The following is a 17,357-nucleotide window of genomic DNA, read 5'->3' on the forward strand; positions in this document are numbered from 1 at the left end:
CTGATCGTCCCGATGGGTTGAATAAAACATCAGTTCAGAGAGAAAGTTCACCTCTTCCTGCTTGTTTTTATCCAAATGATGAAGCAAAAGGTTGTTTTAAAGAAGCTGGCGCAGTGATACAGAACATTTAAGCTAGGTGACCGGAACTTCTTTTTGGGGCCGGTAAGGTTATCACTTTTTAAGGCGCACCCAGCAGCCAATCAGAATCGAGTATTAACCTGGGCCATGGTATAAGTAAGGGTTAATGGCCGACGAAGTGTGCGGTTATTACTTTTTGCCTAAACCGTTCCACGGTTGCTTCCACGAAGTGCATGTAAAAGTAATAAATGCACACTTCGAAGGCCGTTAAGCCGCTTATACCATGGTCAGTTACAAAAGCAATACATATGAACCAGGTTTTAGTGCTTAATTCTTGTTTTTTTTTCCGATTTGGATCGCTTTTCTCACAAAAAGCGGACTATATGTTACGTGATGCTGTGCGATGCGTGACATGCAGTCCAGATTCGGCGATATGTATATGCTGATCGTCCCGATGGGTTGAATAAAGCATCAGTTCAGAGAGAAAGTTCACCTCTTACCGCTTGTTTTGTCCAGATGATGAAGCAAAAGGTTGTTTTAAAGAAGCCGGTGCAGTGATACAAAACATTTAAGATAGCTGACAGGAACTTCTTTTTTCACAGTGCGGTTATCAGGTTTTAATGCACACCCAGCAGCCAATCAGAATCGAGTATTCAACCGGACCATGGTATAAGCACTGTGTTTTGCTGAGTTATTTTGTCCTGTTATGTTTAATTCTTTCTGCACCATGAGTGAGAGGGAGGAAGAGGATGATGAGTTTATTTAGCACCACTAGTGCAATAGTATGGTTTAAGAACTGAAGTTACAGTCAGAGTCATGATATTTAAATTTATGGTACATATTGTAAATTCACATTGTATCGTATTTTAATGTAATAAAAATGAATAAAATCTGCAACCTCTAAATTAGACATATGAGAGTTCAAGAATTACAATAAATTAATATGGAAGAATATTTAATTGAACTGGAGTAATATGACATTTAGTTAGATAAATATGTAAATTGGCTGTGTGTAAAAAAATATTGAGTTGGATAGACATAAGAAATTAGGTTGAATAAATTTAACTCAATTACTTGTTACCAATTGAATAAATTTATTTAAGTTTCATAAGTATTATATATATATAGAATATATAGATCAGACACTCATGCGTTTACTTTGTTCTTTATCTCCAAGCAGAAACTCTTTCTTTTGCAGATGATGCAGCCGTGTTACTTTTTTGATGGACGTATAATCTTCATACGCCGTCATTAAAATCTTAGACTCCGTCTCACTGAAGTATAGCTCTCTCTTTGGTTTTCCACGCGTTTCCATGGTGACTCTGGAAATCGGCGATCCATTGAGAATGTCTTTATGTACACGCCGTGCACGTGCATTAACCCAGGGTTACCAAGTCGAGCGTAATTACGCCAACTCATATCCGGTCTTTTGGAACCGACATACCCAGAGTAAGCAAGTTCAGGCGGATTTCAGCCAGAGTTCAGGCTTAAAGTCAGGCTAGTTTAAACATGCTTCCTGGAATACCCCCCTGGTAATCTTGTAAACGGATTTTTATTATTGTTATGATTACTATTAAGGGCCTGTTCGCTCATAATTTTTTCTGCGTAAAACACTGCTAGACTAGTCTGCCTGAAAAACTCCCAAGGTCGCCCTTTAGCTGTGGTTGTAGTTCAAATCCATGTGGTCAATGCTGCAATCTGCATCTTTGCTGCACGTTAATATGTGGGAATAACATCAGTCTTAATTTTTTCTGGACATGATTGGAAACACAAATTTACGTGATTGTTTACACGGTTTTTCAGGGCCGTGCAGCGTTTCTGCTTAGAAAATCCACCTCTGTTAGCTCACACACCGTCCCAAAGCCGCTCCTTTGCTTACTTTTTCCAATAAACTTTATTGCACATTTTTTCAATTGACAGAAATTCACATTCAGTTTCACAATAAAGAAACAATTGTTAATATGAAACACACATATGCGACCAAACAACAGTAATAGTAATAAGCCCTGTGTGTGTCTTTTTTTTGGAATGCTCATCTACAAACCAAGTTAGGGTGAACAAACGTTATAAATGTGCATATATAAAAAAAAAAGGAAAAATAAGCAAAGGCAAGGCAAAAAACGCTGCTGGAGACACAGTTTTACATGGAGACCCAGACTGCAGTCTGAAGCCTCCTCCGGACCACAGTCTTTAACATAGCACCTCCCCTGCCCGCAAACACGAAGCTACGAGTCCAACTGTTCTGCTCAGAGACGTGGTTCACACGGGTGGAGCGGGCGACCGGTCCTGTTCGTGCTCCAAAGCCTCCTCTGGAGCCACACCGTCTATGCATGACGTAAACCAGAGCAGCAGTGACCCACGATCAGAATAAACTGTTTCTATGCAACACCATCGGATCAATAACCCACCTATCTCCATCAGAGAGAAACTTTGATGCAGATGAGTCTGATTGGAGCAGAGGATTCTGAACGGCGTGTTTACATGACACATTTGATTACTTTTGTCCTTGTGACCGCAGCAGAGGGCTCTGAGCAGTGGTCTGCACACTTTGAAAGACCCCGGTCATCAGTGTTGTGGGCCCGTCCAGTTCATCGTTGAGGTGAGCACCCAGGTACTAAAAACTGTCGACCATGTCACTTCCCTGGATGTACACCGGAGCACCGTTCTTCAGCTTTTTATACTTTATTCATAGACTTTACTACTATAATACTACTCTACTGTGCTATTCCCTACTGTGACGGTATCCCAGTCTTCCACTCACGCCTGTGTTGTGGTGAAAGAGCGCCCCCTGCAGTTCTGACGGCCACAGACCAGCTGACATGACGGAGCAGGTTGATGAGGGGGGGGAGGAGGGGAGAAGAGGGGGAGGATGCCCGTTAGCCTATCAGCAGCCGCGCTGCTCCGGGGGTGTTTGTGAATGAAGCGTTGCGCCTGTGACGACACTGACACTCATTCATGCACGGCCGCAGCGAGCGCGCGCGACGTCAGGGAGATCTCTGTGGTGGGGGAGGGCGCTGACGTCACCGAAGGCTCTTCTCCTTTTAAAGGTCGCCGCCGCGCGCCGCGCTCAGACCCGCAGACGGACTCAGCCCCGTCAGGACCCCCGCAGCGCGACGAGGCGCTCCCCCCCGGCTCCGTGTCCCGCAGCTCCCCCTGGATGGAGCAGCCGCGCCTCCCCCGCAGCCCGCGGCTCTGAACCCGCGCGCCTTTCCGAACCGTCCGCTCCGGGCCGCGGCGTCCCCTCCGTGACTCTCCGTTCCCATGCGATTCTTCAGACTGACATTCAAGTGCTTCGTTGATTGTTTCTGAGGCCGCCGCCGCCGCCGTCCTTTTCCTTTCCCGCTTCTTTTGACCTTTTTTCTGACTCCGGACTAAACCCGATTTTAGACATTTGCTTTGAACTCGCTGTGACAGAACCGAATCCCGATCCGACAGCAGGACACGCAGGTTCTGCGGGACTCTGAGGAACCGCAGGGTCCAAAGCAGCGTCTGGACTGAGAAGTTCTGGTTTCTGTCTGCAGAAACTTCTGCTGCAGCTGTTCCGGACTCTGAGGCTGTCAGAACCGGAGCCAGAGTTCGGGATGGAGAAGCAGGCTCTGCCCGCCTCCTCTCTGGAGGAGACCAAGGTGATCCACCTGTCCAACGGCGCAGGCGCGTACCCCCTCCCTGCAGCCAACGGCACCCTGGTTCCGTTAGCGGGCTCTGGGGGCGGGGCCGCCGGTTCGGGACAGGACAAGACAGTGGGGCCCGCCAACGGGGCGGGGCCAGGATACGAGGAGAGGGAAACATGGACGCGGCAGATGGACTTTATCATGTCCTGCGTGGGCTTTGCTGTGGGACTTGGAAACGTGTGGAGGTTCCCATACCTGTGCTACAAGAACGGAGGAGGTAAGGCTGGGCACACCTGCACACACCTGGAGGGGGCGGGGAGTAGAGCCCAGACCACGCCCCTTCCAGTCTCCTCTCGGAAGGGATGCCGAGTGGACATTTTTGTGAATGTGAGACGGTCCTTTCAGGGACTTTATGACACGTTTTTCCAGGAAGAATCTAAACGACTTCTGCTTCATGGAAATCATTTAGGGGGGAGAAGCAGAGGAGTGGAGGCTGCTTTGTCTTCCCTCCTTTTTTAGGGGAGGGGCTGTTTTTGAGGAAGACCCTCACAGGGTCCAGGTTTCAGACTTCAAACCCACCTTCCAGCCCCAGATCTAAACCTGGAAGGTCTGAATGTTGCAGTTCCTCAAACGACCACTGGAGGCAGGACTCCAATGGAAGCAAGTTTCATTGACATTCATCTGAAAATACCAAAAGGTTTTCAAAATACACCAAAAATAAACGTCTGGTTTCAAACGGCTGTTCTTTGTTCTTTGCTTCATGTCCCGTTTATGACCTCTGTGTGGGTAGAGCTTTGAATTTGTTTGATCTTTTATGATTACATCCTGATTACGGCTTTTTGTGATTGACAGGTGCTAGACTCTTCAACAGTTTCACTCTTTTTTGCCCCGCCCCTCAGTCATTTTAGGCATGTCATGGAGATGTGCAGTACCCGTACCAGTCCCGCCTCCTTTCTGGTCCAGTGCTCCACTAGCATACCGACAGTCATTGGCCTTGCTCAAGGGCACCACGGGGAAGTAACCCGGGTGGGGAAGCATCTGTTCCCACCCAACTATGATCCTTCCAGTTCTGACTTGTGAACCACCAACACTCCCTGTCACTGATCGGGCTGGTGGATGTCCTCCTCTTTTGGTTTGGATGAACACTGCTTGGGTCGGGTCAGAACCGACCTAAAAAGTCTGGTTCTTTAGCATGAATACTGCTAAGAACAAGCTTCGTTGGCCAGAGGCCTGGAGTTTCAGTCCAAATGGAATCGGACCACAGATGGGTTGGTTTTTAGTTCTGAAGAGTCCATATCTTGTTAACCACTTTCCATTGGAAGCTGCTGCTCCTGCCTGGGGGGGGGGGGTCTCATGAACATGAGAGTGTCTTCCTGCAGTTTCCTTACCAGGAGCGAGGGACACCAGATGGGCGGTTAAAAATAGGGCGGGCTTTCTCCTGAGGAGGAGGGGGTCACGTTTGAGCCGGTTCACGGGTGACTTATTGATCAGACTGACAGCAGCAGGTTCAGTGGAGGCTTCAGTCAGACTGAGTGTGAGGGTTCGAGTTCTGGCTGCCCCAGCGAAACCGTCACATGACTCAAAGACGACACAACCTGGACAGAAAGTCGAAGCAAAAATGAAACCCAGCAGTGGAAAGAACAGAAAGAAACCTTCAGGCTGTCTGCCCTGCTGCACGTGTGGAGGAAGTAGATTCCAGATCAAACCAGCTCAACTTTGACCAATCACAGACTGAGATTTGCTAGTGACTTTTGGACGGCGTTGTTTTTAATTCACGGAAAAACCAACTGTTTGAAAATTGACCATGAGAAAAATAATAACTGCAGTTTGTTCCCGGATAGAATTCCATGACAGCAAGTCTTTCATACAGTGTTTACGTAGCTAAACACTAGCTTCAGTTTGGAGGCTGCACCTACCTGTTCAACAGGACCTGCCAAAGGTTCACCTGTTTTATTTCAAATGGTACCCTGATAGCATTGTTAGGGGGGTTTAGATAACGACCATTCGATCATATGAAACTTTTTCTGGTGTTAGTAAAAGAGGAGAGCAAGGAGCATGAAGCTTTGTGAGGCTTCATGAGACTTTGTGAGGCTTCATGAGGCTTTGTGAGGCTTCATGAGGCTTTGTGAGGCTTCATGAGGCTTTGTGAGGCTTCATGAGGCTTTGTGCGGCTTCATGAGGCTTTGTGAGGCTTCATGAGGCTTTGTGAGGCTTCATGAGGCTTTGTGCGGCTTCATGAGGCTTTGTGCGGCTTCATGAGGCTTTGTGAGGCTTCATGAGGCTTTGTGAGGCTTCATGAGGCTTCATCTAACCTTTTTGTCAAACTCTGGAGAAGGTCAAGCAGGCAAACCTTAAGCTGGAAAGGTCTGTATGTTCACACAGACCGGGAGGAGGAGGAGGAGATGGAGGGGGGGGCAGGTCAGCCTAAATCACAGAATGAACAGAAAAGGTTTTCTTAGTTCTCACTAAACATCTCTGAAAAGGTCACCAGCACATGCTCCATCAAGCTGACGGAACAGGGATGTTTGGACGTCTGTCCCCCCAACACACACACACACACACACACACACACACACACACACACACACACACACACACACACACACACACACCGCCATGATCTAGTCATTCTTTCTTACTTTACTTCATGTCCAGGGCTTTAAATGTTCCCACTGCACTTGAACTCATCATGTACATAATTATTAAACTGGAAGGAGGAATCTGTAGGACTCAAACCATTGAGGAATCCAAACCCAGCAGAACCTGAACTGAATTCTGAATCTAAAAAACATCTGAGCAGGCGATGCTGCTGGAACCTGTGTGTTACAGACATTTTTGTTCCTAGCAGAGGAAGGAGAGGAAGCCGGTTCCACCTAGGGAGCGTCCTCTATCCACTCACTCAAGCTGAGAGTCTTTCTCTGACGTTCCTCTCAGAGTCTTTGGTTCTGGTCGTTTAAATCACTTCTTTGGTTTAGTTTAGGATCTCATTATCTGAAATCTTCAAGCATGTTTTGTAAAAACTGTGGTTCTGGAGGATTTGTTGACTTTATTTACAATACTAATACAATCAATGTGTATTTTATTTGGGAATCCATCAGTGAAACTAGTCTGGAGCCAGTTTAGCTCGTGCTGGTTTGCGGCGCCTTCCATCCGTGAAACCAGGGTTCGACTCCGGGCTGCTCCCTGTTCCCTTCTCTACCTCTGTGCCGGTTCCAAGCCCGGTTTGAGAAGGTTGCGTCAGGAAGGGCATCCGGCGTAAAACATTGCCAGATTTACCATGCGACTTGTTTGCTGTGGCGACCCCTGATGGGCGAAGCCGAAAGTGGAAGAAGATCACTGAAACTAGTCCAATCCTCCTGTTACAACTATTGATATTAATTCATTTTAGTATTTTAGATTTGTAAAATAATGTTTGTATATTTGTTCTATAGTTTCCAAAAAGCGTTCCCTGTATTTTAAAGAAGTTTTTGATCAGTGATGAAGGACGATCTAAAACTAGGAGACTGGAGTCATGGCTCTGATGAACATGAAAGGTCACATTGTCCTGCTTCTCCTCAGCGCTCCAATAAATCTGAGTTATTACGCTGCAGTGTGAGTGTGTTTCTGCTGCAGTAAACACACACTCACACACACACACACACTGGTCTAATGGACAGCACTGATGACGACGATGAGCTGGAGGTCAGTTTATGATTGGTGAAGGGTCACAGTGTGTGTGTGTGTGTGTCGAGCCGGGTGAGGACGGGCTGTTTTGTCTGTTGAGAGATTTCAGCTTCAGCTCTTTCTGTTTCGTTCATGATCAAATACCAAAAGCAGTGATGGGCCGGAGGACCTGGGACTTGCATTCAGGGTCTCTATGACATCTGTGCTCTGGCTGTGAATGTGGGTTTAGATGTTCAGAAGATGAACCTGTTCAGGAGGTTCTGGCTGAATGAGAGCGAACGATTCTGACCACAGAGAGGGGAGGTTAATCCCAACAGGGATCAGGAATGTCACTGAACCCGGGAAATGATGCTGGTACCAGGAAAACTCAGTGACTCACTGCCTGACGGGACAGATTCACAGGAAGCTTTGCTTTGTTTGTCGGGTTTGAAAGCTCATCTGAAGTGAGAACAATTGTCTCTGCTCACCTTAGACTAAACCAAAGAGTGAACAATAACAATTAAAGGGAATACATGATGGAAATAATGCATTTTATGAGTCCAAAAAGTCCTAGAGTGTATAAACGAAGAATAAAGATTCTGAAAAACGATTTTAAAAGTTCAGTCTTTAGCAAGGTAAAGGGGGGGAAATGAGGACTTTAAAAACTGAGGACTCGCTAGACTAGCTGGCTTTCTTCTTCACGTTGTTTTTCCCCTCTCTTATTAGGCAATAGCGCCCCCAAGTGAGCAGCATTTGGAACCGCATGACTTTTGTGTGCACTTTAGTGCGTTTGATGTGTTGGTTGTTTCTTTATTGTTGTGGCTTTTGAACACAAACCAAACCAGACTAACAGAGTCTGCAGGACAGTGTGGGAGCAACCGTCGTTTTACATAACGACCCGAGAGGTAATCAGATTAAAACAACCTAAATGCATCTGCATATACATGCTGACAGTGACGTCCGGACACCATCTAATCTGCACCCAAACAAACCAGTGGATGAAGGCCGCTTCTTGTGACAAATCAAGACAGGATACAAAATAGCTAGTGGTGCCCCACCCCCCCACTTTCTGATAGAATGTCTCAGTAAGTGAAACAAGGAGATGAAGGCGGAGGAGTGAAAGGAAACTGAAAAGGTGGAGAAGAGACGAGGGCGGAGGAGAGGAGGAGCAGTAAATCCTGTCAACTGGATTAAAAGATTACAGGCCACTCTTGTTAATCTCTGGTCCACGTGGTGATGGGGATGATGATGATGTCACAGCTGGCAGCCTCTCATCACACATGCACACTCCACTGGCACCGACCCCATCCACAGGTCCGTTGCCATGGTGACGACACCTCCACTGTCACGAGGGCATGACTTTAGGTCGTTTCTGATCAGACCAGTCCGGTTACAGACTGGATTCTCTGCAAACAGGAATGGCCTCAGATGCTCCATGGTGGAGAAGGTTTTCTTTTGACAGAAGAATATGTTTGTGTTGACTTATGACTTGTGTCACTGTGAATCTTTGGAGGCATTTTGGAGAAGCAGTTGAGAAGTGTGGCGCTTTGCGTCAAACATTTGGCTGAGCATCAGTCAGTCAGCAGGAGGCCAAGGAGAAACTTCCTGTCTTCTTCTTTTGTAGCTCCAAGATATCAGTATGAAACTGAAACCAAGTGAGCTTGGCGTCGGTTACCACTCTTCCTCTTTTGACTGACCTTCATCACCAACAGTGTCTCCAGTTGTGTAACTTAAGTGCTTGTTTCTTGGTTTCAGAATGACTGTTTTCATGGCTGCGTGTAAGTGCAGCTGGTCACCAACCGTCTTCAGGGATGTCCCTGAAATAACCCCAATTATCCGGAATATGACCCCAAATTCACCTACAAGCCAGTACCGCCAGACAGACGATTAGTGATCGGCACCTGTCAGGAACTCGGTGATAACCAAAATACCCCCCTCCACCTTCATTATAGCTTCACTGCAGATCCAGTGGAGGTGGAAGTAGCTGAGCTTAGGCTCTCCTGTCCTAATGAACTTGTGCTGGACATCCAGTCGTCTTCCAGGACACATCCAGGACTCTTCCAGGACTATTCCAGGAAACATCGAGGACAATTTTTAGGACACATCCAGGACAGTTTTTAGGACACAACCAGGACTCTTCCAGGACTATTCCAGGAAACATCGAGGACAATTTTTAGGACACATCCAGGACAGTTTTTAGGACACATCCAGGACTCTTCCAGGACGCAACCAGGACTCTTCCAGGACTATTCCAGGAAACATCGAGGACAATTTTTAGGACACATCCAGGACAGTTTTTAGGACACATCCAGGACTCTTCCAGGACGCAACCAGGACATATCCAGGACTCTTCAAGGACACATCGAGGACGCAACCAGGACACATCCAGGACGCAACCAGGACATATCCAGGACTCCTCCAGGACACATCCAGGACGCAACCAGGACACATCCAGGACTCTTCAAGGACTCATCCAAGACACGTCCAGGGTGCAACCAGGACACATCCAGGACACTTCCAGGATACTTCCAGGACACTTTAAGGACACTTGGTGTCCCAGCTAGTTTAACTGCTTTCACTAATACCAGTTGTTTCTGTCTTAAAGCTTAATAATAGCATCTGGACTCAAAGTCTTCTTTTTTTATGATTTAGTGGCTTCATCAGTCTAGGTGATGCTGGGTTCATCCCCACATATGTCCTGGAGAAAGAACACTTTTAAGCTAGATGCCATGACTGAACATCAACGTCCCTGCTGCTTTTGGACTGTGAAAAGAAACTGGAGTGCCCAAAGAAAACCCACACGTGTACGAGAAGAACATGCATCTCCACATAGAAAGAACCCGGGTGGGATTTGAACCAGGACCATCTCACTGTTAGGAGAGAATGCTAACCATGGTCTTGTTTGTCTTCTCTGTTTTTTGGGGCATGAACTGTTTTCCAAGAAGCAGCTTTGGAAACAGATAGTCGTGAACAAACAGCCTACAGCCTAAAGCGGTGAGACTCAGATGTTATGGTTATTCCTGAACTTATGATCGTGAAGGAATAACCATAACATCTGAGTCATCCGCTCACCCAAGGAGGCTGAGTAGGAATAAAAGTTCAAATAATAGCACTAATGATAAGGTTCAATGATAAACCAGACATGACTCCAGTCACAACAATCATACCTGACAACACAAGCTAGCTGAAATATGACAGAAAAGAATCCACCATGATATACAGCACTGTCAGCATTTCAACATAGTGAGTATAATACGTTGCACAGAGAAAAGTCTAATAAGACTGTATGTATATTTAGGAATTGTTGTGTCATTGCAATCAGAAATGTGTAAAAAACACAACAAGTAAATGTATTTTCCTGAAAAGTCCAGGCCAGCAGAGAAAGCTATGCAGACCCTGGCAGCCCGCGATGTTGGTTTGGACACATGTCCACAGAGACTGCTCACTGTTGTTACTGACTATAATATTTACAGACTATTCAGCTGCTGGTGAGTGCAGCAGGCGAGTAATTAATCCATGAATCAGCTGAACACGTGGTGTGATGTGACACATCAGTCTGTGGCACTGAAGCTGCATGGATCCTGAGCCAGCTGGCAGCAGGTCAGAGCAAGGCCAGCTGATCGCAGCTCAGGACGCGGAGTAAAGTCAACGTCATCCTGCTGCCGTGACCTCGGAGCTTCATTTGGACGCTGGAAAAGTTCTCATGCTGCAAGCTTTGAGGAACTGCTGCAGCTGCAGGGTCCTGGCTGCATTTCACTCCGAGTTCTGTCTGCTTTTTATCTTTGTTGGTATTTGGCTGTTTGCCCGGCTGCCTGGCAGTGACTTAGCATGAAGTTTTTGTTAAATGACTTTCCTGACGTAATCGGACGGGGATCAAACCTGTGACCTGCTGGTAGCAAACCTGCTGCATTCCGATTTTTTGCAGCATAATGGCATCTGTTCATGCAGCTGCTCAAATTCCTGAGAGATGCTTTTTAAAAATAACTGTCACTACTTCATAAGGAAAAACACTCATATTTCAAACAAAAAACAACAGAGGGCAGAATGTCTTTGTGACAAATTTGTTTGAAGAGGTTTTCTTCCAATCCTGAAAAAACCCCCAACGTCTCTGCTTCATTCATTCATTCAATCATGACCTTTTTTTTGTCAAATAAAAGCTTGTTCGCTCTGCTTTTCCTCAGCAGAAGGTTGCTGGTTGGATCTCTGTTTGGGGGTGAAGGCTCTCCTGTGTCTCTGCAGGTTTCCTTGGCATACTCCAGCCCAAAACAACCTCCTCACTTCAGTTTGCTGAGTTGTCATAGTGGAGACCAAGGCTCAGATTGTGTTGTCTGGACCTGTTCTTTAAGACACAAAGGGAACTGTTCATTCTCGGGAGCTGAACAGCACCAACCTCTGCTCCCTCCTCCAGAAAATGAAGATATTTGACATCTTATCAGAGCGGCACTGTTCCAAATTATTCACAACATCACTTTGTGTGTAGTTGAGTCTGCTGGTACCAGTTCTCTTTCTAAATCTTTAATTGACGACACAAAGTTTACCTCAAAGAGTTTGATTTCCACAGAAAAGCAAAAAGAAGAGTTTGAAAGAGCAGATTTGAACTTTCGTCTTGGTCCACATGACAGAAAAGCGGCAAAGCGGTTTGGTGTGGATGTCTCTGTGATGTTTGGTGAAAGGAAAGCGGTGCGTGGATGTGGTGGTGAGGATGATGATGACGATGCTGCAGCTCTGTCATCAGTCTTGTTCCCTCAGCTTGGCAGTACTTAACCCACTGACTTACCCGGATTAGCCAGCTTAGCTCGCTAACTGCAGCGCTGCAGCTTAGCGGGCTAACCGTTTCTGTTTCTGTCTCATTTTCACCTTAAGCTGACCATGTGTCGGCCATGTTAGGTGGCGCTCAGCATGGGGGGGGGGGGGGGGGTGGCTTGAGCCCCCCCACTCACTCCCATGTTAATGCAGACTGTCCTCATCAGGGCACTCTTAAGTCCACTCCCTGTTTATTCTGGTCTTGACGGGAGTTCAGGTCCTGACAGCCAGTTTACATGCTATACTAACACGTACATCACTTGATGGAAATCCTCCTGTGGGGGGTTGGGGGGGGGCTCATAACAGTGGACACCAAAGGAAAATCTTCATCCACTGTTGCTGTTGATCTTTCTGCTGGTTTTTCAGGAGATTTTTAGAGATTCTTACAGGGGCTGCAGTTAGCCCCTCCCACATGTCACAACACCTGCAGCGCTAACCATAGGTAAGAACCTTACAGGTGAACCGGCCCCACCTGGCTGGTGGCAGAGGGGTTTTGCTGCACATTTACATACCGTCTTCATTCTGATTTCAGTATTTTTCTTTGAAAATGTGAAAACAATGAAACTCAGTCCTGGTCTTGAACCGGAGGTTTTGTGGGCAGTGTGTGAGGACCAGTATTAGCTTCTGTTCATGTGTTTTCTGTGAAGCAGTTCAGGGTTGAAAAGTGTAACTCAGACGTTCTTATCTACGTTCTGCACAAGCCGGGTTCCTCATGCACATCAAACAGGAGCCAGCAATGGTCTGACTGCAGCCCAAGCTGATGTGCCAACACACAACCAGGTTATTGTGTGTTGTCTTCAGGCCTCTGAAAATGCTTAGTAACAAAGTGCAGCAGATCGTGACGGACCTCCAACACGCTCCTAACTGCTGCCGTGTGTGCTGGAGTGCAGCGGACTGAGCCGCAGCGCTCTAATCCCATCAACACCAGGGTCCTGATGAGCTAACAGCATTACACCACTTAGCTCCGGGCCTGAGCTCGCATGTGGGGGATTTTTATGGAGATCTATTCTCGCTGCCGTGTCTAAGCTATGCTATACTAGCACAACAGCATGTTTAAAGCAGCAGACAGATGTGCACAGATGCTGCCTCACTCCGACTTACAGCAGAGGTGACGGCGCCATTGAGCTGGCGTCTCTGCAGCCCATCCATCATCCTCTTCGTCACTGCTATCGTCATCCTCTGACTGGAGCGGTGCTGGACACGGGCGGCAGTGGCGTCTGCAGGGGGCATGCTGGATTCCAGCAGGGCTGAGCAGCAGATCACTGCCGTCTCTCTGTGGTCGACCTGCTTCAGTACGCCGGTTCTGTCTCTTAACTGCACGTTCACGCAGCTCCTCTCAGCAGGAGATCAATGCCGTCACACAACTTACATTGTCCCCCTACTGGAACCGTAAATGAGTGGACGATGCTGCACAGCCGCCAGAGAAGGTCAGCGGCATCGAACAGTCAGACGTTTGAAGGTGCAGGGTACCTTAACAGGATGAAGGTGAAGTGGCCAACAGACACAATTAAACTAAATTTAAACAATTTAATCATCTAAAAAGAAATAAAACATTTTTGTTCAAGTCTTCAAAGACTTCATCTTTGATTAAGACAAAAGAAAAAGTAATAAAACTTCAACATGTTTACTACAGAATATAGCTACAGAAAACATAAATATAATGTTGGTCTTTTTATCAAACATATTGGGATCATATACCTGTTAAAAAATGACAGTTGCCTTTGCACCAACATTGAAATAAATATAAAAAAGTAAAGCACTATTTAGAAAAAATATAGTTTGTTTTTTTGTGAGGTTACATAAAATTGCATGTTAATAAACTGGAGGGAAAAACAACTACCAGGGTAAAATGTCAAATAATTTAGTTGAAAATTATCACTGAAAACTAACTTAACTTCTATGACATCTTTTAGAAAAAACAGCTGCAACTTCCAGCTTTTTCTGCCACAATTATCACAAAAATGCATGTGAGATCATAGAGGGACTGTAGAACAATCCAGACTATAGAGTTTCTCCTTTTCTAATGTTTGGATGCTGGTGTGCCGATTTTTGTCAAGGAGAAAGTTTGTGAAAAACCCTGAACTAAACCCTTTTCTGCACCTCCTCTTTGTTTTTGGCCCAAGGACACATCAGCAGATAGCAAAAGCTAGATCCCTGCACCTGTTCACTTCACCAGCTTCACCTGGAGACAGAGTTGAAGGTTAAAAAAGAGGGCGGGGTTCTTTCAGGGTGGCCTGCAGCTCCCCAGCCCCCTGTGCTCCATCGCCACTCAGTGATCCCGGTTTAGACTTCAAACTCTTCTTGAGTTGGAATCAGAGGAACCACTGTGTGAACAACGAGCTCTCCCCTGCTGCAGGAGTCCTCTTTCTCTTTGCTGCCCCCGGGGCTTTAGGGGGGCTCTTGTATCAAGTTTTCATAGTGGGGGCAGACATTTGTCAGGCTACCGGACAGGTGGTATGGGTCACCTGATCAAAGTGGTCAGGGTCTGAAAGAAGAGAACAGTGACCCATAAGGCCTGGAGTTGCCAAAGCCCTGCCTAAAAAGTTACCCACAACTCATTCAAATTCACCAACTTTCCAAATAAAAAAACTATTTCTGTAACTTTCAAAAGTTTACATGTAAAAGAAACAGTTAGTTTTGTCAAACAATCGTTCATTTGTATTATTCAGTTACAGTCAAAGATTCAACATGTGGGACGTAGCAAACGTTCCTTAAGCACATTCAGATCAGAAGAGGCTGTAGGACTCGGTTCATCTGGAGATCCAGTGCCAAACATGTCATGTTCTCCTTTGGTTGGATTGATAAACTTTCCAAATCAGTACGTCCAAAGACAGGAAAAACAGCTGCTTCTGTAAGGCTGAACTGAGGCTGAACAGGGAATCTGTCAGGACCTTCTAATGCCCAGCGCTCATACTCCTTCGTCTGTTTAGTTTACTGCTCTTGGAATGACTAAATATTCTGGATTCACACTGTAGCGCTCTTGCCTCACAGCAAGAAGGTCCCTGGTTCAAGTCCCGGCTGGGGGACCTGAACCAGAACATCAATGGGGGGCATTTCTGTGTGGAGTTTGCAGGTTTTCTCTGGGGTCTCCGGCTTCATCCCACCGTCCAAGAACATGCTTCATAGGTTTATTGCTTAACGTAAATTGTCCCATAGGTGTGAATGTGAGAGTGCGTGAGTGTGTGATTGTGGACACTCTACCCTGCGACAGACATGTGGCCGTGATAGGCTCCATCATTCCCGAAAGGGAATAAACGGAAGAAGATGAATGAACACTGTAGGTGACCCCCACCAGAGTTCATCTGTAAGTAACCTTTGCTTTCAGGAGAACCAGTGTTAAGGGAACTTTCATTACTGACAACCAAGATATGCTGTCTAGTCCTTGAATCCTTTTCTATAAGATTGAACACAAAATCTCTGTAGATTAGCGGTTTCTGAACCCTTTAAATTAACCCCTCTGACACTGTCATCCATGCTAAGTCTTCTACATGTCCTTTCTTCACCACATGCTTGAATACATTACGTTTCCGCCCTTTGAAGCTAATTGTGTTAGCAAACTCATGCACGTACGGATGTGAAGCCAGTGGCTGTTGGGCAACTATTTTAATAGTTTCTCATAATCCAGTTCAAAAGAATAAAACCCTGGGTCTCCGCAGGACCGTCTGCTGGGTTCAACAGCTTCTCCTGGACTCTGAGGATGTCCAGGCCAATAAGTGTGCACGAGGACTCTCACAATAATAGAGTGAACACCTCAACCAGAATCAAACATGGAGAAGGTAGCTGTGTGAGGAAGGCAAACACAGAGTTAGTGACAGCATCAATGCCACCTCCATGAAATGTGAGCAGAGGGGATGTCAGGCCGTCACAGATCCTCCTCATGCCGTCCAGGCCTTACTGACCCTGAGCAGAACACAGTGACCACTAACAAAGATAACTCTGGAGCTCCTTCCTGTTCAATTGATGTGATAGTTTTGTTTTGCATTTGGGAATGTCTACGATTACAAAGTTCTGAAGTAATCATTTATAAATTAGGTAAAATAATGACAGTAACATGTATGATTTAAGTCCATGTCAACACATTTGAGCTGTCGTAAAGTTTGATCTTTGGGGTTTGGAAAGTTATAAAAATAAGTAAGTACTCAGTAGAAAGATAACTTCTGTTGAGACGGAGCTGAAGTCTGCTTCCAGACTTGAACCGGCCTCTGCCGGAGCTCTTCATCCTCCATAAACCCTTTCTTCCAGCTCAGCAAAGTTCAGAACAGGATGTTTCTGAAATGTAGACCTTTGGCCTACTAATGGCAACAATGGCCTTTGAACATCATGGCTTCAATGTTCATAGAATCATCTTTGGGCTCAGAATGCTTGACTCATTTTACTGGCCTATCACTAGCTGGTTAATGATTATTGAGTTAAAACCAACACATCGGAGGGTGAGGAAAATTTTGGAGTTTATTTCCTGCCTTTTGCAGTCAGGAGGACCACTCCACCACAGTCCTCTGCACCAGTTAGCCTGATGCTTTCTTAGGAAGTATAATGTGAAACGGAATCCAGACATCTGCCAGAAACGTCTTGATCATCAGTATCAGCTTATTGTGATTAAACTGCATGTTTTTCTTCATCCATCCATCTATTTTCTTAACCCACTGTGTCCCTTTTGGGGTCAGGGGGCTGCCAGAGCCTATAACCCGGCTGCTGTTGGGTGAAGGCAGGGTACACCCTGGACAGATCGCCGTCCTGGCACAGGGTATAACACGCTCAGTTGCAGTCACACCTAGGGACACTTTAGAGTAATTAGGGAACTGTTTGGACACAGGGAGAACATGCAAACTCCACACAGAACCAACCAAGCCAGAATTCGAACCGGGCCTTTCTGGCTGTGAGGCGAGAGCGCTAACTACTACACTAACTACTGCGCCACTATGCAGCCTGTTTTTAATTCATACTATTGTATCTTTTGTCATCTGTTTGCTTTGCTGCAATGGGAGTTAAAACAATGAGCACAGACGGGAGGGAAGAAGGATATTTTCCTGGATCTTTAAGGAGGGAGGATGAAGTTTGATAGAGGGATGAAGAGTTACTGTCACTTCCATAAAGCTGCGTGAGGATGAAGCTAAATAAACATGATACCCAGACTCCAACTGCAGGCGCTGACATGTTAAAGGGACAGTCTGCAGGTCTGACATCTTTAACAAACCTTTGTCTTGAGTTTTGTTTTGAGTCTTG

The 17,357-nt window shown here is 46.1% G+C and overlaps 1 protein-coding gene across 1 annotated transcript in view; it reads left to right on the top strand.

Annotated features, from left to right (window-relative positions):
- Window positions 1–3,080: 3,080 nt before the first annotated feature.
- Window positions 3,081–17,357, top strand: part of slc6a8 (solute carrier family 6 member 8) — a 32,092-nt gene continuing 17,815 nt past the window's right edge. The window contains exon 1 of the mRNA XM_023957060.1: window positions 3,081–3,966. Within this exon, the coding sequence (XP_023812828.1) occupies window positions 3,660–3,966 (307 nt within the window). The 5' untranslated portion in view covers window positions 3,081–3,659. The remainder of the gene's footprint in view (window positions 3,967–17,357) is intronic.

This window comes from Oryzias latipes, chromosome 7, assembly GCF_002234675.1.
Source record: "Oryzias latipes chromosome 7, ASM223467v1".
In the NCBI taxonomy this organism is placed as follows: Eukaryota; Metazoa; Chordata; class Actinopteri; order Beloniformes; family Adrianichthyidae; genus Oryzias; species Oryzias latipes.